Here is a 23,293-nt window from a genome sequence, read left to right as displayed (position 1 = left end):
GAACATACATTAAGTACAAAAACAATACAGTACAAGCTCCAGGGAATATGCATAAAATACAAAGTAAACAAAAAAAATTGAAACATAATTTTACATACGAGAAAATATCTTCAAAAATACATATACTTGTTGGAAAATCAGTAGAGAGAAAAATCATGTTATGAATTATGATTCAATACAGAATGTAATACAAAACATACTACAGGAGCAGTGGAGAGTAACGAGTTGTTATATTTGACAGAAAAATGAGAACAATAAAATGGGATTTTATTTGGGCAAAAGAGGGAAACACGGAAGTAAGGATTACTATAAGGACAGAGAGGTAGAGGTTGAATGATGAGGGCAAAGAGGAGGGGAAAGAGAAGTGGGGTAGTCTGAGAAGGAGGTGTATGTGCTTTAGTAAAGGTTGATAGACAGTCATGCAAAGTAGGAGAGAGAGGTTAGGTAAAGTAAAGGGGGAGTGGGAAATGGTGAAAGAAAGGGGGGGAGAAAGTTAAGTTGGCTAGATAAAAGGATAGTGAAGACAAGAGAAGAGTGGGAGAAGGAGTAAAACAGAATAGATGAGGGGGTGTAGGTGAAGTGTTCAAATAGGAGTTTAAGAGAACTGAAATAATAAGAAACTGAGTTGGAAAGATGGAGTTTAGATAATGGCTGAGGAGGGAACTGAGCAGTTACAAATCCACTTGGAAGAGAAGTGACTATGCAGTGCACTCTTGAAAACAGAAAGTCCTGGTTGAAGATGTAGAGATGCCGGAAGCTTATTCCAAGTTTTGGAAACTGTCCGGGAATATAGTAATTGACCTGCAGGTAGTTTGGGTTTATGTACTTGGAGAAAGTACTGGTGTTCAGAGCGTAGGGAACGAGCTGGAGTATACAGGGGAAGAGAGAACTGACTGCTGGACAGACCTGAGGATTGTATATAAGTTTATTAGAGAGTGTAAGCTGAAGGAGGAGAAGGTCATGAGAAGTTCAAGCCATTGTAGTTGATTTTGGACACTTCAGTGATGAGTTGAGTGGCGAGAATTGGTAGCAAAGTTAGCAATCTTATTATAGCAGGTTTCTAATTCTGTCATTAAGGAAGACTGCAGATTAGTAAGTAAGGGAACAACATAAGTCAGAGATAGTAGAAAGTATGATGAGTCCAGTGCTTGTTTAGAAGGGAGGGACAGGTATTTGTTATGTTTACCTAGTAGCCCCAGTTTTTTATGAGTTTTGTTGATATTATTTTGAATGTGATAATTAAATTTAAGATTTTCATCTATAATTACACCTAACAGCTTAGTATGGGTAACTAGCTCAATTTTAGTAGAGTTAAGGGAAAGAATCTCAAAGTCAGCTATATTGAGGAGTAAGTTTCTCTTGGGAGTAAAAATCATAAGTTTTGTTTTGTTTTTTTTTAGGATTTAAAGAAAGGTGATTGTTGTGGAGCCAGATTTCTACAGTGGTAAATGCAGTTTGAGTGATTTCCTTTAGAGTATTTGCACTACGGGCAGAGCAAACTATACTGAAGTTGTCTGTATGCTGGACTAGGGTGCCCTGTTGAATGGCTTGGTGGAGATTATTAATGAAAATGTTGAACAGAAGAGGCCCTAAAATGGTCCCTTGGGGAACACCAGTAGGGTTGTGAATGTAAGGGGAAATGGAGTTCTGCCATTTAACAGCAAGCTCTCTATTTGAGAGGTAGCTTTCGAACCAGTTAAGAGATTGGGTAGATAGGCCAATATCTGATAGCTGGGAGAGAATAGGAGATAGTATCAATAGCTTTAGATAAATCCAAGAAAAGGGAAGATACAGTGTTACCGGAATCTCGTGCTTTGTTCAGAATATCTAGGAATGCAGTGGATGTATTGTTTCCATGATGGAAACTGTGTTGAGAAGGGGAGAGAAGATTATATTTTAGAAGGTAGTCTAAGAGTTGTTTTTGAACACACTTTTGTAGAATTTTTGAGATGGGGAGAGTAAACAAATTGGTTGTAAACTGGAGATATCGGCTGAGGGGCCACCTTTATGAAATAATAATATAATAGCTTTTTTCCAGAGGCCAGGGACATAAGATTCCTGTGTGGACCTGCTGATCAGAATGCTAATGGGGAAGGCCACTGCATCTGTAACAAGTTTGAGGAATTTTGCAGGGATATTATCAGCGGAGCTGGAGCAGGGCTTTAGTTTTAGAAGCAGTTTTTTACCTCAGAAATGGGTTTGGGAGAGAGAGTGAGAAGAGGTGGAGGAGTCAGGTGTATTCCAATTGGAGAGAGAGTGCCCGTGGATGTAGAGGGCTGGTGAGTAGAAGATGGTGAAGAAGTAGTGTTAATGCTATGAGAAGGATGGGAAAGGTAGAGGTAATATTGGCAAAAGTATCAATGAAGTAAGAATTAAAGGTACTCGCAATTCGTTCTGGTGATTTATCAGGGTATGGGCAAGGGTTAGATTTAGTGACAGAGTTAAGAAGATTGTTGATAGAGGACTAAAAAGCTTTAGGATTGGTATTTCTATTAGTTTCCTGGCTCCAGAAGTAGTGTTGCTTGTCTTTAGAGACAAGTTTTTGGCTAGGTTACGTAATTGTCTATAATGAGTAAGATCGGATGTGTTTTTGGATTTAAGCCAAACTTTCCATGCCTTGTCCCTATTAGTCATGATTTGTTTTGTAGCTTTATTTAGCCAGGGGGCATTACTAGTTTTGATTCTTTTAGTTCTTGAGGGGGCTAGACTATCTAAGATTTTCTGAAACCAGCTATTAAAGTAGAGCAAGGCATCATCCATGGGGAGAGTCTTAAGTATATTCTAGTTAATGCTTTTCAGGAGTGTGTCGAAGGTCTTAGGGTCAAATTTGGAAAGGTTTTGGTCTAGTTTAGTTTTATTTTTTTTTTTGTAAGAAATGAACAAGCTTGTATAGTATAGGCAGGGAGGTGGTCACTAATAGAGCTGGACATGGTACCAGACAATGTATATTTAGAGGGATCTGAAACTAGAATCCAGTCAAGTATGGATCCTACATTAGTTTTGTTGTTGTACCTAGTAGCTGTATTAATAAGTTGGGTGAAGTGAAATAGGTTTATGCTATCAGAAGACTGGCTTGTAGAGACAGAGGACCAGTAAATATTCATGTCCCCAAGGGCAATAGTTTCATTCTTTATAGTAAAGGAAAGCCAAAATAGCATGCTTTCCAGAGCTGGAATGTTATTTCCAGGAGGAATGTACAGGACTACGATATATAGCCTTTTTACGTGATTAATTTGAACAAACGAGATCAATATCTCAGCATTTTGGAACTGAGGGATCTTGTCTTTATATGAGGAAATACTGAGGGAGTTGAGGATGGTGAGGGCCATACCTCCTCCTTTTTTCTTTTGTTGATCTGCTCTAATAATGCTAAAGTTAGCTGGGAGAAGCTCTGAATCTTGAATGGGAGATTTTAACCATGTTTCTGTGGCTGCTAGGATGTCAATTTTATTTTCGAATAGCCAGGCATGCAACTCCGAAGTTTTATTGCAGATGCTTGGGAAATTGAGGGTAATTATATGAAGTGATTTAGGAAATTTAGAAAAGCCAGCGTTTGTAAGGTTGTCAGATTTGGCAGGTCCTGGATTGGGATGGATGTCACCTGAACAGATGAGGATGGAAAGGATATGAAAAGAATGAAGAATGAGGTTAGACAATTTAGAGATTAAGTAGTGAAAGGAATGAACGAGGGAATTTTGTGAACAAAGTGAGGTGTAGTTTGAAGGTAAGAGGTATGTTTTGGCAAACAGAATGGGCGACTTGAGAGTATTTACACAGTAAGTACAACAGGAAGGAAGAAAGAGAAGCATAAACAAAACTGGGGAAAGGGAAGAAAAAAGACAAGGTTGAAGTGGATTTGGATGATGGTAGACAGGAAGGGAATTGAGTTGATGGAGGCTGTTGTGATCATGAGAAGGTAAATGAGTTAGATGGGGAGGGAAATGGATAGGATGGGGAAGAGTAGAAAACATGTGAAACAAAGAAAACTCTTCAAACTACTAAAACTAAAAAAAATGTTCGGTAGAAGAAAAAGGAAGCTGCTGTAGATACGTTAAGCTGCTTTTTTAATACACACACTTTTCGTCCGGGCACAGTCCAGACTTTTTCAGACACAAAAACACAATAAATGTAAAAGCACACACTAAAATACTCATGCAGGAACAGGACATGACTAGTTGTGCCCTATCTTAGCTGTGCTTAACTAATTAGACAATTAAATGATTAAATACTTAAATAATTAAATACCACAAGAAACCCCACCCTTCATTCATCTCACTGAACATCCTATCACTGTCAACTCTAAGAATATATATATAAAAATATACAAAGATAAACATATTCACAGTGAGATATAGTCACCAGTAAATCATAAGAAGCAAATGATAAACAATGACATTAAAAGCACCATAAAATCAGGTTAAAAGCAATTGAAACATATATTCCAATAGCTCAACTGAATAAAACTCATTTAAAGTGTATACAGCACCTTGAGAACTGCGCCGTTCAAATGTTATCAAAAGAAATTTACACTTAGCCTGGATAATGTACCTAAATTCCTTACGTTTAAAACATTTAGAGAAGTTTTATAGTAAATGTTACTCACTAGACATAGGTGAAAGACTACTTAAACACACATTACCCTTACTTTATCACACCACACTATGTCTTTCTGCTATACAAAATATTCAGTGCTGACCCAGACACATCACAATCCACAACGAAGGGTCCAGCTCGGAAAAACAGATAAAATTAGCGTATACTAAAATCGACCTACAGTGGATTCATCAAAATTCCACCTATGAGCCTTATGGCCCAATCCAAAGACAAAAAATTGTTGGAGGGTAAATTATTTATTTATGTATGAAAACAGATCATATACTGCATTTTCAGATTCAAGTGGAATCAAGACAGACCAAACCATTCCTTCCGATATACATAGGGTGGTTTAATAAAGAAGGACATTCAAGCATATTAAAGATATTTTAGTTAAGAACTGGAAACTGCTAAATATAAATAAAGAAATGATGAACATAGTAGGTAACTATCCCAGGTTCAGATATAGTAATTGTTTCAACTTAAAAAGGATTTTATGTAAAGAAAGAGTTTCTTATATACCTAAAGATTTAAGAACCAACTTTAGACAAGGAACATTTCCTTGCAATAAATGTTGCATCTGCAAATATATAACAAAAGAACAGAATTATATAAACAGGGAACTAGGTGTGAATTTTACCCCCAATTTTTATGCCACATGTAACACCACCAATGTAATTTACTTAGCAACATGTGACTGTTGTGATGTATTTTACGTGGGCTTGACAACACGTAGATTTAAAGATAGGGTGTACAATCACATATACGATATACGGAAAATGAATGAAAATAATGTACTAGCCCGACACTGTCAGATGTTTCCAGCCCATAGTTTTAGATTTAGAGTTCTTCAGATTCTATACCCTAACAAAAGGGAAGGTGATACATTAGGCACACTAGAATTATATGAGTTGAGATGGATTTTAACACTCAGGGCACATTTAGAACCTGGCCTCAATACCTCACTCAATATTAGACCAGCTCTTCTGTGACCTTATATCTTCGTATCTAAAACACATCATGGTCTAGATAAAGTAATTAATTTTACACTCTTATGACATCACTGAATAAGATAGCTACTCCCTCATGGGTCACTCTTATCATTTGGAAAGAACTTTCTTCTGTTTCTTGCTCTTAGCATGTTACTAAATATGTTATATTATTGATTTGGATAAACATATCCTTTTATATATTGATGGTCTTACTGAATAACAGTGATTATAATTTATACAGACTACATTTAAATATGAGTTTGCTATTTTTATACCATGTTTGTTATTTATTCTTATTCTGTCATTATTTTTTAGTTTTCCGTCCCCCCTTCCCTCCTTCCTTCCATCCCTCCCACTTTTCCCTCCTTCCCCCTTTTTTTTCCTTTTTCTGTTTCTTTCATAGAATGTTTTAATATATAAGAAATGTTATTAGTGAATATACTATAATAGAACTCAGGTTCTGATTTTAAATACTTAATAACAAGGTAGTTTTTGTTGAGTAAATATACGATCACTTGCATTCTTTGGCAGAACTTGTATTGTAGGATATGTCAATATTATATGCACCGTAGGCCTTGGTCTTAAGGTTGCCTAGGATATATCTAATTGATTCTTTAAATTGATTAATTAGAACTGTTTTCCCGCCACTAAGGCTCATTAACTGGGGCATGGATATGTATAAAAACAGTAGTATTTTATGAATTGTTGTAACCTGATGAAGCGCACTTTTTAGGTGCGTGAAAGCGCTCGTTCTGTTTTATAATTAAAGATTCTTTACCATCGTGGTGGCTCCAGTAATTTGTTTGAATATCACTAGACATAGGTGAAAGACTACTTAAACACACATTACCCTTACTTTATCACACCACACTATGTCTTTCTGCTATACAAAATATTCAGTGCTGACCCAGACACATCACAATCCACAACGAAGGGTCCAGCTCGGAAAAACAGATAAAATTAGCGTATACTAAAATCGACCTACAGTGGATTCATCAAAATTCCACCTATGAGCCTTATGGCCCAATCCAAAGACAAAAAATTGTTGGAGGGTAAATTATTTATTTATGTATGAAAACAGATCATATACTGCATTTTCAGATTCAAGTGGAATCAAGACAGACCAAACCATCCCTTCCGATATACATAGGGTGGTTTAATAAAGAAGGACATTCAAAATCCAGAGTCTTAGTACTTGTAAATGGTTTAAACGGACAAGGGAAATATAAAGGAAACCATCTATGGAGTGCAAAAATTATGAATATTAAATTGGATAAATGAATTGAAATAAATAATAACATTCATCAATGGGATGCATAATGGTCCCCCCTTTATCAGGTTCAAAAGGTGAATCTACCATGGTGAACACTGAAGTCCTTAGAAAATATTTTACAAATCCTTCCTAGATATACGTAACAACTTCACTCAGACACATATAACAGGACTATTGAGGGGGATATATAACCCCAAGTAACTACAATCAACATGCACATCAAATGTAGACTTAGGGATAGGTGTCTCAGAATAATTGTTAGAAAGTGAGTGATAACCAACACATATTGTACCTCGATACCAACGGAGCAGTCCAAGCAGGGGACTTAGAACAAAACAAACTAAGTCCCACCAAAGATGGAGGGCAAGAGGTCCGTCAACAAAAATGAACACTTGGGCCTACAACCAGACACTCACATATCTAACACAATTACTCCCTGGCCCTTGTATTACTAAAACTAAACATATTTGGATGTTAACTGAAGCAATAAAATAACTTTCTGGCTCAAATATTATTATAGGTATTAGAAATAGATGTTATAGCATAATCAGACCTTGGAGTACTTAATGCTGATCGGATGTAAGCTTAATGGTAAAAAGGGAGAAGGAGGTCCTTAATTAATGACAAGACACACTTGGACCTTAAATTCATCGCTCACATAAATAACTACATTATTCATAGACACATATACTGTGAAAGGTCCCTTATAATTGGGGAAGCCTACCAAAATTGCCATAAGACATATATATTAAGCATTGAATAAATCTAGATTATCAAACCATAGGCTCATAATATACTGAGGACCACGTAAGGTCAATAGACCTTACCAACATAACCATGAAACAAATATGTAATACATTAGGTAATTACAGGCCATGTTCCTTGTTCGGGGCTATCCCCACTACCCACAATAACACATCTCTTGAGACCATTGAAACCATCAACGAATCAATAGGGATCCCTCTGAGTTTAATAACTCCATTTAATGCAGATAGAGATTTGGTGAGGTTTATTTTGAATAGGAATTGGGATATAAACAATAGCGATATTGACTTATCACAGAAAGTAAGACGCATACCAAAGATTACCTTTAAGGGAGGACCTAACCTAAAGAACTTACTAGAATTTAATATGGTCAGGAGGCCTAAACAACAGGGCACGTTTAAGCGTGAATCATGCAAATATTGCAAATATGTGGAAGTAACAAATTATTTTACTATTGAGAAAGGAGTTTTCAGGATCCTGAATAAATTCAACTGTAATTTGAGATACGTGGTTTACCTAGCTAAATGTCAACAATGCCCAGCATATTATATAGGCAAGACGGAATGTAGGTGCCGTGAAAGCATATATTTGCATCAATATGCGATAAGTAAGGGCACAATAGAAAATGCTTTAGCAAAACACTTATCAATAGAACCCAATCACACATTTAAATACCTTGTGATTGACCAGGTTCCGCATGATATTAGAGGGGGACCATTAGGATTGACATTAGAGTAACTTAAACTATTATGACAACTTAAGTTGAATGCTTTTAGGCTCCCTGGCTTAAATGATCTATGTTCCATCAAATGCATTTTTAAGCTTAAAAGCTTGGCTAGGTAACTTAAAATTACCTGATGTATTACCTATTTAATACATGGTTATGTTGGTAAGGTCTTTTGACCTTAAGAGGTCCTCAGTAGATTATGAGCCTATGGCTTGATAATCTAGATTTATTCAATGTTTAGTATATATGTCTTATGGTAATTTTGGTAGGTTTCCCCAATTATAAGGGACCTTTCACAGTATATGAGCTATGAATAATGTAGTTATTTATGTGAGCGATGAATTTAAGGTACAAGTGTGTCTTGTTATTAATTAAAGACCCCCTTCTCCCTTTTTACCATTAAGCTTACATCTGATCTGCATTAAGTACTCCAAGGTCTGATTATGCTATAACATCTATTTCTAATACCTATAATAATATTTGAGCCAGAAAGTTATTTTATTGCTTCAGTTAACGTCCTAATTAGGGCGTAAATATGTTTAGTTTTAGTAATACAAGGGCCAGGGAGTAATTGTGTTAGATATGTGAGTGTCTGGTTGTAGGCCCAAGTGTTCATTTTTGTTGATGGACCTCTTGCCCTCCATCTTTAGGAGGATTTAGTTTGTTTTGTTCTAAGTCCCCTGCTTGGACTGCTCCGTTGGTATCGAGGTACAATATGTGTTGCTTATCACTCACTTTCTAACAATTATTTTGAGACACCTATCCCTAAGTCGACATTTGATCTGCATGTTGATTGTAGTTACTTGGGGTTATATGTCCCCCTCAATAGTCCTGTTATATGTGTCTGAGTGAAGTTGTTACATATATCTAGGAAGGATTTGTAAAATATTTTCTAACGACTTCATTGTTCACCATGGTAGATTCACTTTTTGAACCTGATAAAGGTGGGACCATTATGCATCCCATTGATGAATGTTATTATTTTTTTCAATTCATTTATCCAATTTAATATTCATAATTTTTGCACTCCATAGATGTTTTCCTTTATATTTCCCTTGTCTGGTTAAACCATTTACAAGTACTAAGACTCTGGATTTTGAATGTCCTTCTTTATTAAACCACCCTATGTATTTCGGAAGGGATGGTTTGGTCCGTCTTGGTTCCACTTGAATCGGCGAATGCAGTATATGATCTGTCTTTATACATTAATAAATAATTTACCCGCTAACAGTTTTTTGTCTTTAGACTGGCCCATAAGGCTCATAGGTGGAATTTTGCCGAATCCACTCTAGGTCGATTTTAATATATGCTAATTTTATCTGTTTTTCTGAGCTGGACCCTTTGTTGTGGATTGCAGTGCATCTGGGTCAGCATTGAATGTTTTATATAGTAGAAAGACGTGGTGTGGGGTGATAAAGTAAGGATAATGTGTGTTTAAGTGGTCTTTCACTTATGTCTAGTGAGTAACATTTACTATAAAACTTCTCTAAATGTTTTAAATGTAAGGAATTTAGGTACATTATCCAGGCTAAGTGTAAGTTTCTTTTGATAACATTTGAACAGCACAATTCTCAAGGTGCAGTATATACCTTAAATGAGTTTTATTCTGTTGAGCCATTGGAATATATGTTTCAATTACTTTTAACCTGATTTTTTGGTGCTTTTAATGTCATTGTTTATCACTAAAGTGCGCTAGCCGATTTACAGCATTTATAGCATTTACTGTCTGTTTTTTTCCTTATCTCTGTAATAAAACAAAAAAATCTCTTGTTTTCCCGCCTTACTGAACTAGAGTAGTCCAGTTTCAGAGTTGCTGATCCCTGGGCTTTGTTTATAGTTCCTGTTACTGATCCATTGCCTTATTAGGGAGGAGGGAAGTTTCTTTGCTTACCAGTGGGAGTGGGAAGCACTGAGCGGCCTTTCTGTCCGATTTGGTGAAGTTTCAGCCAGAAACTAGTAGTCCATTGGTCGCTTTGGGCCAATTCCTAGCTCCCTTCAGCCCCCTGCTATAAAACACGCTAAAGCGTTAGCTGATTTAAGCGAGTCACTGTTGCACACAAGAGCAGCGGTTAAACAAGGTTAACTATTCGGCCATCTAAATTCCACTCTTCAAATTTTCCCTTAGAACTACCTTCCTCGAGCTGTACTGCTGATCTAACCAGCATATCCTATAACTGAAAAGTTCATCTCTACTTGATTCCCAAGTAGACTATTCTCTATCTGTAAAGCCTAGCACTTACTCCTACAGTACTTGCACCTTGATAAAGCACTCTTATTATAGATAGTACCCCACCAGCCTAAAACCCACTTCCCGAGTCCTTTGAAAGTCTCTTTATCTACTACTTCTAGTATGTCGAGGGATCAGTTGCTAGTGTCCTCTCCAGCTCAACTGGTGAACCTGGGAATATTGAGGCAATGTTACAATTGCCTCATGTACACAGACAATCCTCTCCTCCTCCCACAAAACACAAATACATGCGAGAGATGCAACTATACGGCCAAACTGGAGGCTGAGCTCTCTCAACATAGGACTGGCAAGACCAGACAGGAGGAGAAGGTAACCACACACAATACATACCCAGTCACACATGGTACCATCACAACTTCAAATCATACACATACTCACACAAAGACATACTCGAGGCTCTGATCAAAAATTTACCAAAACAGCAGAGGCCACCAAAGCAGACACCCAAACAACTACCACCTCACGACCCAACACATGCAACACATAGACCACACAGTCAGAGTGTCAAACAGTCACAGCCCTTAAGGCCAAACAAAATGCCAGACACACTTGTCATTGGTGATTCCATAGTCAGACACACTGGCGTCCCGCTCACCAGACTGAGTAAGGAGAAGGTCACAGTAAGCTGCCTGTCGGGCTAGAATCCGCCACATAACGCAAGCACTCAGGTCTCTCAACAGCAGGTACAAGTACGACTCAGTCATTGTCCACGCTGGTGTCAACGACCTGAGACGTACCTCCTTGGACTACATGAAAAGGGACATCGAGGAGCTCTCTGATTATGTAGCCCAGGCAGGTATGACCCTGACCTTGAGCAGTATCCTACCTTCACCTAGAATGATGCCACAATACAGTGATAAGATGATCAGCTTTAATAATTGGCTAAAATTCTGGTGTCATTCAAAGGGGATCCAATGTCTGTCTGCCTGGGATGACATGCTGGACAAGCCACTCTGCTTCACAAGGGACGGCTTGCACCTGTCACCTCTGGGCTTCCGGATATTGGCAAAGGCTCTTGCCACCCCCATAGTGCCTTTTTTAGGCAAGGCTCAAATTCTAAACCTACCACCCTAGAACACCAAAAGGAAAAACTAAGGGTAATGCTGCTCAATGCCAGAAGTCTCACTCTCAAGATGCACGCACTCGAGGCCCTTCTCAATATGGAGAACATCGATGTCTGTGCTGTGACAGAAACCTGGTTCAAGGCTCCTGAGAGCACCCCAGCACTAACAGGTTTCACCTCATATCATGCGTTCCGCCCCAAAATCCGGACAACACCAAGAAAGGAGGGTGTCCATATTCATAAAGGACACCCACACCTCAAGGTTGGTGGCAACGCACGATGCATCGGAGACCATCCAGGTGCAATTAACCATAGGCAAGACTGCTCTGCAATTTGTAGCATGTTACAGGCCACCCTCTCAAACTCAGGAACCTCACATGGCCTTCCTGAAAACATTGGAGGGGATAAATTTATCTCCAAACACCATCATACTAGGTGACTTCAACTACCCTAATATAGACTGGGAACACTACTCAAGCCCGAACACTCTAACCCAAAGATTCCTGGAGTTCATAAACTCAAATGCCATGGAACAACTAGTCACCATCCCCACAAGAGGAGAAAACATACTTGATCTCATCATCACGAACATGGGATCAAGATGTTCAACACCGGAAGTATACCCCTCACTGGTGAGATCAGATCATAAACTAATCTCGCTGGAGGTCCTCATCCCGCCCCCACCTGAAACAAAAAAGACAACAGTGAAAAACTTCTCAAACGCCGATTTCACACTTCTAAAAACTAGTGTGGTCTCCTTTAAGGCCCCTGAGCCAGTGGTAAACATTACTCAAACCGCTGAATCACTTACAAATGCCTTCTACCAGCACCTACAGGACTGCATGGATCAGGCAATCCCAAACAAAACTAAGACTCTCTGTACCAAAGGCAAGCGTCCAGTCTGGTGGACCCCAGCCATAAACAAGCTCTACAACAAAAGGAGGAAGCTACTACAAGATAGAGCAAAATCCTTGAAAGGTAAGACACCTTTGATCATTATAAGTAAAAAACTAAGAGCTCTCATAAAATCATCCAAGGCAAATTTTGAGAGAAAAATCGCCAAGGACTCTAAGGACAATCATAAGGCCTTCTTTAGCTATGTTAGAAACCTAGGAGGAAACTCCCAGATATGCTCAGAATTAGTTCAAAATGATGTGAAAATTACTGAACCTACACACATTGCTAACATACTGGCTGACAGGTTCAGAGCAAACTCCCCTCCCCAAAAGGAAAGATATCTCTTCCAGAGGATTGTAGCCCCCCAAACATCTCCAACGCCCAGGTGAGAACTGCCCGCACTAAGGCAAAAAACACAGCATCCATGGAACCGGATGGTGTCCCCAGCTGTGTGCTTCATGAACTCAACGAGGAATTAAACCCACAGTTAGGACAGCTGTTTAATCTTAGCCTCACCTCAGGATACGTACCCAAGGAGTGGCGAACGGCGACTGTGGTCCCACTTCATAAGGGCGGTGCCTCCACAGACCCTGGAAATTACCGCCCATTAGCTTGACAAGCCTTATCTGCAAAGCCATGGAGAGGATCATAATGGAACTCATAAATAAAGACATAGGGAACTTGCAGACTTTGGATCCAACCCAGTTTGGCTTTGTCAAAGGCAGATCCTGCCTCTTAAACTTGGTTGACTTTTTCGAGACAGTCACCAAGGCCATTGATGAGGGAAAGGCAGTCCATACAGCCTACCTCGACCTGGCAAAGGCCTTTGACACAATACCCCACTCAGGTATCATCGAAAAACTCATCAGCTTGAATGTAAACCCATACATCACAAGATGGGTTGCAAACTGGCTAAGTGACAGAACCCACAGGGTCAGAGTTGCTGGAGCCATGTCAGACTCAAAGCCTGTCACAAGTGGTGTCCCACAGGGCTCAGTCCTGGGTCCACTCTTGTTCGGCATCTACTTTTCTGAAGTACAAGCAAACACAGGAGGGTTATGGCTGACAAAGTTTGCAGATGACTGCAAACTGGGCCATAGTCGAAAACACATCTGACACAGATATCCTCCAGAAGGGCCTCACAGAAACGGATAACTGGTGCCAGAGCCATGGCCTGAAGTTAAACGCCAAAAAATGCATAGTCATACCCTTCGGGAAAAACAAGGTTACCCCTAGCTACCATATAGGTGGCGATCCACTGAGCACAGAAAAAGTCACTAGTGATCTGGGGACCCAAGTTGACAGTAGCCTTTCGTTTGACACTCATGTTGCTAAAATAGTTAGGAAAACCTTCTATATCGCCCACCTGATCATGAAGGGATTCACATCTAGATCAAGGGAGGTCATCGTCCCCCTGTACTCATCACTCATTAGACCTATGATTGAGTACAATGCCCCGTAAGCTGTGTATCTGACCAGACACCTGCTGCAGCTTGAAAGGCCCCAAAAGTTCCTCACCAAAAGGATAAAGGGTCTCAAAAATATGTCTTATGCTGCCCGACTGAAAGAACTCCAGCTCTATTCATTCTCATACCGCTTGCCCAGAGGTGACCTGTGCCTGACATATAAGGCCATGTCAAACCCAGATTTGATGAATATGCTTCACCTCAAAAATCTAGATGCCTCAGAACCACAAGGGCGGAGACTTAAACCTTGACACGGTTATAAATAGAACGTGCTGGAGGGACAGATTCATCACCCAGAGACTCCCTATGCTGTGGAACAAAATCCCAGTACATGTGAGGCAGAGCACCTCGCTGGCCTTGTTCAAGAGGAATCTTGACCAATGGATGGGAGATCGCAGACATACCCCAGGGATTACTTCAGTGTCACTGCTTGACAGAGGCACAGAAAAATGATAGGCATAGTTTTTATTCAAACTAAAGGGGTGGCGAAAGCCACATAACTATGGGCTAGGCTTATAAATGCCCTTGGGCAGATAGCCTAGTATGAAACTATGAACCTATGAACCTATGAACCTATTTGCTTCTTATGATTTACTGGTGACTATATCTCACTGTGAATATGTTTATCTTTGTATATTTTTATATATATATTCTTAGAGTTGACAGTGATAGGATGTTCAGTGAGATGAATGAAGGGTGGGGTTTCTTGTGGTATTTAATTATTTAATTATTTAATCATTTAGTTGTCTAATTAGTTAAGGACAGCTAAGATAGGGCACAACTAGTCATGTGCTGTTCCTTCATGAGTATTTTAGTGCGTGCTTTTACATTTATTGTGTTTTTGTGTCTGAAGAAATCTGGACTGTGCCCGGACGAAAAGTGTGTGTATTAAAAAAGCAGCTTAACGCATCTACAGTTTGCAGCTTCCTTTTTTCTTCTACCGGACTTTTTGTTTTTTTGAGTTTTAAGAGTAGAAAACACATTCTGTGGAGGGAAATGGTGGCAGTGGGTAGGCAAGACAATTTCATTATTGTGGAAGTATTTGCATTATGCTTGCTGAAATAGTTGTAGGAATGTGGGATGCCCTACAGCTTTCATTCTCAGAGAACGTTACCATGGTCAAAATTTCATTTCAATCCAAAAATTCTTAATTTTCTAGTAGTTCCAAAAAATAATTCTAAGGAAAACATTTTAAGTTGGTGATCTAAGGTAATGCATTATTTGACAAAGGAAGGGGATATGACCAAGTAGTACAGTCTTAGCTGACTTGGGAAAAGCAGATTTAAGGTGGTGCTGCTGTGGTAGCGTTGTCGCCTCACAACAAGACGTTGTCCCGTTCGATTCTCAGCTAGAGCGTCTTCTGTGTGGAGACATGCATGCATGAATGGGCTTACCTTCATTGAAGGTTGTGCGTCAGGGCTGGCAACTCGGCATGTAAAAATCTACTGCTAACCATTAGCGGAACGGGGTTCCGCTGTGGCGACCCCTAACCGGGAAAAAAACAAAAGACACAACAACAACAACAAGGCTGTCCAACTTACTTATGTAGTGATAGGCCAGATTAGCATGAGTGCTATTAAAATGCAGAATGTTCAGCTGTAATCAGTTGGAGAAGACATTACAATACATTGCAGAGCACTGATTACATTGGGAGTGGGTGTGAGATACACCTCATCCTGGTTCCTCTTATAGCTTATAAAAACTGCAAATATTAAAAAAAAACACTACCTGTACATACACAAAACAGCATATTGTTGGCTCTACATGGTCTGCATCATAAATTTGCATTGAATTCTCCATGAACAAACTGAAATAAGACAGGGAATGGTTTTATTTATACATTTCAATTATATAACAAACAGCAATGTCAGCTGCAGTTTTGAGGTAATCCCTAATTCATGACGAATTACACAGACAGGCAAACGTGGCTATCAAATTTTTCCTTGGGTCTTGGCATAAGACAAATTCACAATTCTTGGTCATATATGTTTACTTTAAAAAGATCCCTATGGATTACTGGCAGAATTCCAAGCATGTTATATTATACTTTAAGGTCACATCCCTGCAATATTCAGCTTGAGGACCTAAACAGATGGAAAAGGAAGTTAACCCAAAATAAGTAATGCAGCTATGAGTTATACGTATCCCTTGAGTTTGGAAAGAGTTCTGTATTTTTCCCTTCTTGAGCATTTATGACAGCTGTATATATGCTAAAACCTTGAATATTTGTTGGAGGTGCTGTGTTTTTATGAGGGCAGAAGTTCTTTAATTTCTTTGAATTTTCCCCCCTGGGGCAGGGGAAAGGGATGATTGAGTACCTTCTTCTTGTACTGGCTAAAGATCTGCCTGCCATGCTATGATTGGCCTTGATATGCATTTCGGACAAGGCATTGTCCAGTCCCAAAGAATTAAACTTTGATTATGTAGGCTCCTGTCAGTGAAGTTCATTTATTACAGTTGTGGTTGTATCCCTCTTAGGAAGTCTGCAATGTGGAAGTCAGTATGGCTAATTTGACAGGTTTGGAAGACCTGTTCACAAATGTATACTCTTGAGTCAATACCTGGAATCAAACCTTAACTAGGCAGAATAAGCCTAGTTATACAATAAAAGGTCATTAGTATTCAAAAATGAGTACACTGATTGGACAGACCAACAAGCATGCCCATTGTAAATTAACAGAAAAAAGTACATCCACGTAGAACTGTCATTTGAACTAATAGCACTGACACAGTGTATCAGTGGTCATTGCCTGCTGCTTAAACAGTGCATGGGATATACATTTTTAATTAATATTCTTTTTGCTGCATCTATGTGTTGTTCTGTTTCTTCTCCTGTTACTAGATTATGGTGCATACTTAATGGCCCTACAGTGAGACCATACTCAATCCAAGTAAAGGTACACTATTGTAAATCACTTTCTCCTTCACATACAAATATTTAATTATCTGATTTAAACTGTACTATGTTATACAGTTTTCTAATGATATAATTCTGTGTCCATGTTGTTTTTTATAACCATTCACAGCTTGTGTTTGCAGTCAACTAACAGTAAAGAGTCAGCCTCAATAATAAGACTTGCACAAGAAGTATTGTATTCCAAATGAAGGATGTTGTGTGCCAAATTCCAAAAGACCTGCTATTGGTATAAATGATGTATGCTGTTGTAAGGCATATCCATAAGGCAGGCTCACACTGGAGTAAGTCAGTTACACCAAGAGCAGGTATTTTGGAATTGAGCCCTAGGTTTATGAAAGCTTTCAATTTTCTCTCAAATGTTAGCACCACAATATACCTACTAAGAAACTTTTCTTTTTTCTTAAGTCACAGCTGTATTGGTTTGTTACACCAATCAATTTCTCTGCTTAAGAGTTCTGGACAAACCCAAAAATAATGGAGTGACAAAGTGCCAAACTTGGGACATTATTTAAGTTTCTATTTAATTTAATAAGTTAAAAGAACAACAAGTTTTGCATTGATATGCATATTCACAACAATAATGAAACTTGACTGCAATCAAAAAACTTTTGTCCTGTAAAAACTGAGAAGAACTGATATGTATGAAGCATTTAACAGAACTTTGTCTGTGCATCATCTGCATTAATGTTTTAACTCAACTGTGTGTAAAAACACATGCCGGAATTTTAAATGTATGCTCACTGACCATTTTCTGATTTTAGTATTTTACACTATTCAAGTCCTACTTCATCAACAATTTTCCTCCCTCTGAGCACCACTGCCTTACTTTATCTGAAGCAAAGTGACACCCAGTGCAAGGCAGCTCCAACCTACTTCTAGGCTTTCAACTAATCATATTGCTCCACCAAGATGCCCCTTCTCCACTTTTAATGGAGCTTATATTTACCACCCCAACCTATGACCTCAGAAACCAGTGAACAATAGGCCCTACCCTCCAATCTACTAAACTACATAATTCAGACTACTTGCATCAAAACTGTGACGATCTCTTCCTCACTAGCTCACACTGCACACAGACTGCAGAAGTTCAGGCTCCAACACTAACAGTGTCTGAGTGAGTAATACAACTGCAAATGCCAGAAGACAGGATGTATTACTCTGCACTACATTAATTTCCTCACACTTCAACCTGTTTACATACTGTGTTGGTTACCTCCATGTTTCTACTTCCTGTAAACATGTACATAGTTTATCTTTCTCCTTGGTCATTTTATCTACCTCAAGTCCTTCTGTTTCAGTGGACTCTGTGTCCTTACTGTTATTTATCTCTTGATTCATCCCCTAAACACCTTATGTTACCCCTTACAATTTCCAAAGCTACATTTGTTTCTCCCTCTCCTTGCTACTTCTCTGATTCCACTTTTCTCCTTGTAAAATGCACACTTCCAGATGGTGTAAAGTTGATATGTAATTTTTCTCTCTTTTTTGAGGCTAGTGTATATTACTTGTGTGCTCTCTTATCCTGGGTTTAAGCTTACAATTGGATATGCTGTGATTACAGGTAACCAAAACGTAAAATAAAATAAAATCGCTGCTTTTCATCTTACCATTTCACTGCATTCCAATGCAAAGTGGAGTGACTGAATTATAAAAAAGCTACTACTACTTTTGGAATTTATGCAGTGTCTCTGTTTCAGCCTTTTCAGGGATAAACTCCACTTCTGCGATTTACCATTTAAACTTAATTCCTTTCGTAGTCTCTGCATACAAACCTGCTTTTGTAAACATTGGCAAGTCTGTTTGAGAACGGTCCGAAAATTATATCACGTTTTTGGGGAGTGTGTGTAACAGAAGCTGCGAGCCCCCTCCCCCATGATAATCTTGCTAAGAGTCCATCCTACCTTAACATACAGACTGATATCAGGTGCGTCCTCGTCCTCCTGGCTGTGGTTGGCATTCTGCTGGGTGATGATGGCTGAGGTGTTCGAGGTGTTAGCATTGTGCACTTTTCCAGAGAAGCCGTCTCTGGTGTCCATTCCTCCAGTGCTGCTGTGTTGTGGCAAACTAAAGCCAGATACAGCCTCCCCATCGGGCTTGGGGCTCATCAAAACATCGTCGTAATAGTCACACTGGTCGTCAGAGCGCAAGCCCCCGTCCTCTTCATCTGCCAGTGATGAAGACACAGAGCCATCCCTGCCAAATCCCAGCCCCCTCGGTGTAGTGCTGGGTGAAGAAAGCCGAAGCACGCTGTTCTCAGGAGGTGCAGAGTCCGGTGGTAATGGCTGATACATAGGTGACTCCTGAACTGCATCATAGTAGGTCACCTCGGGTGTCGTCGGCGTTTCATACAGGGGTGATTCTGGCATGGGCACATCGGATGGGATCTCGTAGATAACCTGTGTTCGGGGTGATGTGGGGGACCTGGGGAGATCACATTCTGCAGTGCCATTTACATCTACCTCGTAAGCCTCATCAAGAGAGCAGGCACGCTGCAGGTGGTCACCGTTTTCCATGCTTGCAGTAGCTGACCCTACTTGCTACAGGCACAAGGTGTCTGTGTCGAGGAAGAACGCCTTTTAAAAGTGAACTGTTGTCCCAAGTTTAGATTAATTTCTGTTGCTGCGCATGACGAGTTCCTTGGGCAATGATTTACTAAACTGGATAGGGAGCTTTGATCATCACACAGACAACAGGAGACTTGAGTCTGCAACCACACAGGACAAGGCGAGAGTCCAGCTGTAGGAAACGTGCGGACTTGTACTTGTGCACGACCTGGTTTTATGAATAACTAATGTGGGCTGTAGGTCCAAAGTTTTGTCTTATACCCAAGAATCTATTTTCGTACAGATGACATGGTCAAAAGAGCAAAACCGCGCACAATAATGAAGCGTCTTGTAAAAGGAGAGTAATGATGAATAGGACTTTTACTCTAAGCTTGAATGGGACGCCTTGCACTGATAGTATTTGTAATAAATGAATACATAAATGGTGAGCCTAGTAGAGCGCTATTCGTCGCTTGCAAATCATCATATAAACGCTTTTGTCTGCTGTGATAGCCGAAATATTACACGACTTTAAGTAAAACTTTCCCAAACAGTAGCGGTTTTCATTCAAGATAACCAGGAGCAGCCCAGCTTCTGCGCCTGACAAAAGCAGATTCTTGTTATGTGAATAAGGGGGGGGGGGGTTCGCTGCTTTTATATTACTGCATTTCTTTCCCCTTACAGTGGAATCATACTGAACTTTTTCACTAATTATGTCCCCGTAGAAAACTGTATTTGAAGTCCTTTTGGCAGGGCCGGCATTTACTCAGCTGGTGCCCTAGGCAAAAAGTCTCCACGGCACCCCCCCCCCCCCCAACACCACGTGCCCCCATCCTGGTCTACCGACACCATTCAGTTTACTGGAAAGGTGCCCCTGCTAGAGCAGTGCCGTAGGCGTCTGTCTAATTGGCCTATGCCTAAAGTCCGGCTATGCCTTTTTGCCTTTTGGTGAACAATTGGTCTGATAACAATTCTAGACTTCTTACTTCAAGACGGCCTGCAGGACCGCTCCCCCCCCCCCCCCCTCTCTGTCTCTCTTGCCCTCATAATATTCTTCAGAAAGTTACCTTCAGAGGACTGCAGAATACTATCTATTGCTATCCACAGGCATATTCACAGGCAGAGGCAGATGACCCCTCTTCTCTGGATTCATGAATCCACCTAGTGTTGTATCTGAACATTCATCCACTGAAGTAGCCAATCCATTTTTCCGTACCAAAGTTGATTATACTATCTTCTCACAGTTCTCCCATTACACACTTTTAGCAGTTTACAATACAGAATTAGTCACATAAATTATTTGTCTGGTATCTCTTTGTTTTTCCTTTGAGTTAAATTGCTTATTGCAAAGACAAAGTACACATACACGTACAAAAGCATGTTATTTCATTGCTTTATGGGGGAACTTCTTTTGCATAACTGTGGGATCAGGATAAAGCAAAATCTCACTTTTCTGCCCATTAGCATTACAGCAAGTGATAGGGTAGCACAGTTGCACAGTGGATATTTTTATAGCCTTACAGCAAGAGGTTTCCTGGTTTGATTCTCAGCTGGGGTGCCTACTGTGTGGAGTCTGCCTGTGTTTGTGTGGGTTTCCTCCCACATTCCAAAGCCATGCAGCTACTATGGCAAGCCAAGCTACCTGGTGGTGTAAACCTTTAGATGATTGTCACTTTTGAAGTGACACCCTGACTCCATCTGCAAAAAGGGGTTGTGGATGGATGGAGTCCATCAGTTGCTTTCACAGGTATTACAGTTCTAAATGTTATCTCGTAGACAGCCTGTGTTCGAGATGATGTGGGGGACTTGGGGAGATCACATTCTGCAGTGTTATTTACATCTACCTCGTAAGCCTCATCATGAGAGCAGGCACGCTGCAGGTGGTCTCTGTTTTCCATGCTTGCAGTAGCTGACCTTTACTTGCTACAACCCCATTTTCATTTATTACTAAAATGTACTAAAAATTAAATTGACCCATTCAGTAAAGGATGATGAGAAACAGAAGTAATATGCTGAGTCCTCGTTTATAAAAGATACTAGACCCCTCTCTCCCCCCACCAACAAATCTGGATTTCTGTGAAAACTTAGACTTGCGTTTAACTCCAGTAGTTGCTGCTGATACGGCTGTGCAAGATATGCATGCATACAATTTTAAATATGTGTCAATGGTAACCACATTTTTCAAAGAAAGGGTCCAGCAGAATCAATGTACTGTCTTCTCTATGATTTGTGTGGTTAATTTAACTGGTATAACCGACAAAGGACAGAAAACATCATGTATCCTTGATGTGTGATACATCTGGTTACTACATTCTCTGTCAGAATCCTTTCACTTGTGGAATACTGGCATAATACATACATTTCACATAATGCTATCTACCTAGCTTGCAGTGGAATCATGACTTTGCCTCCCCAAAAGACACAACCATATTCTGTACCAAATGCATCTATTCTGCATAAGGAATAAATAATCAAGTTTGATACAATATGAAAAATCTCACATAATGAATTTTTGAACACTGGACGTTATTGTGTTTTTTTACTCATCAATGATTTAATTTCTACAGCTGTCCCCTAGAACTCTCTAAGAGATCAGAAAACATCATAATTTTCTTCTGACAGAAAAGTATTACTGTACTCTAACTAACATATATCTCTTAAAATAATCTGTAAGGCACAGCAACTCATGGGAAACATTTGTGCTGCATGGTTTGGCTTATAAGTGCCCTTTGATCATCAGCCTAGTATGCACCTATAAACTGAGAGAAAGTCGGTATAATCTTAAAACACTTTACCATGAGTTCTTCCTAGAATATAAACTTCATTCTTATATGCCCTCAAGAGTCTCAGAAGTACTAGGAGACAAAATCTGTGGTATGGCTTTCATCTCAAATAAATAATGAAGTGAGGGTCTTCTGATCTCTCTGAATGGTAATTCTGTAAAGGTATTTATGGCATTTTCATACTCTTAGAAGCAGTGTGATACCTTCTTTGTGTGACTACAAACAACTTCTTCCTTTTTTTTGCATATGTAATGATTCTAAACTTAGAACCAGTACATTTATTTGAGCCATCTGGCATTTTATGGGGGAGTTATTTCCCCAACACACCATATGAAGATGCATCATTCAAAATGTTGAAGTATTTGCTGCTTTTGCAGTAATCACAATATGCAAGTCCAGCAAGAAACTGAAAACGGTTATCAAACTCTGTAAGAGCTGTCTTAAAATGGGCTCCATTGTTAGTTCACATTTTTGAAGTCAAACATCTATAATTGTCTGTGAAGTTTCTGGCACAGTTTGCAGTTATGGCAAAAGCTTGTTATAGTAGTTTAACACCGCATAAAAAGCGCCCAGCTCACACTGCATAAAAAGCATTCAGCTCTGTCACGTTCTTTGGTTTTGATGCTGACTTGTTTCTATTTTCACTGAGAAAGGAGGCGCAGGCAACTCATAACACTTGCCTCCACCATCTAATTTAACCCCAAAACAGGCATGTAAGGCTTTCCTATGTGAAACATGTTATTTCCTAACCTGATTAGTACAATGTCCAGAATATGCAAATATTTTTTACACATTATGACAGTTAGAATATCATTTAACTTTCAATTAAAGTACATTTCCAACTTCTTACAAGATGATTTCTATTGTTTTTGCTTTGAAATGTGTACTGATGACACTCCAAATGCAATTTGTTTTATCTGAACAAACGTATGAGTGTTTATGGTGCTATACTTCTTAGATTCTTTATCAATCGGCATCTGTTTGCCTGCATGTCTCATGCCCACCTTTGAAAACTGCTTGCCACCA

At 39.4% G+C, this 23,293-nt stretch overlaps 1 protein-coding gene across 1 annotated transcript in view; it reads right to left on the bottom strand.

Annotated features, from left to right (window-relative positions):
- Nucleotides 1–19,224, bottom strand: part of CLIC5 (chloride intracellular channel 5) — a 1,097,485-nt gene extending 1,078,261 nt beyond the window's left edge. The window contains exon 1 of the mRNA XM_044062648.1: nt 18,843–19,224. Coding sequence (XP_043918583.1) covers nt 18,843–19,046 — 204 coding nt within the window. The 5' untranslated portion in view covers nt 19,047–19,224. The remainder of the gene's footprint in view (nt 1–18,842) is intronic.
- Between the last annotated feature and the right edge of the window lie 4,069 nt (nt 19,225–23,293).

Source organism: Protopterus annectens, chromosome 2.part1 (genome assembly GCF_019279795.1).
Source record: "Protopterus annectens isolate FY-2018-M chromosome 2.part1, PAN1.0, whole genome shotgun sequence".
NCBI lineage: Eukaryota > Metazoa > Chordata > Ceratodontiformes > Protopteridae > Protopterus > Protopterus annectens.
The sequence above is the reverse complement of the archived record's forward strand: the minus strand, read 5'-3'. Positions and strand labels throughout refer to the sequence as shown.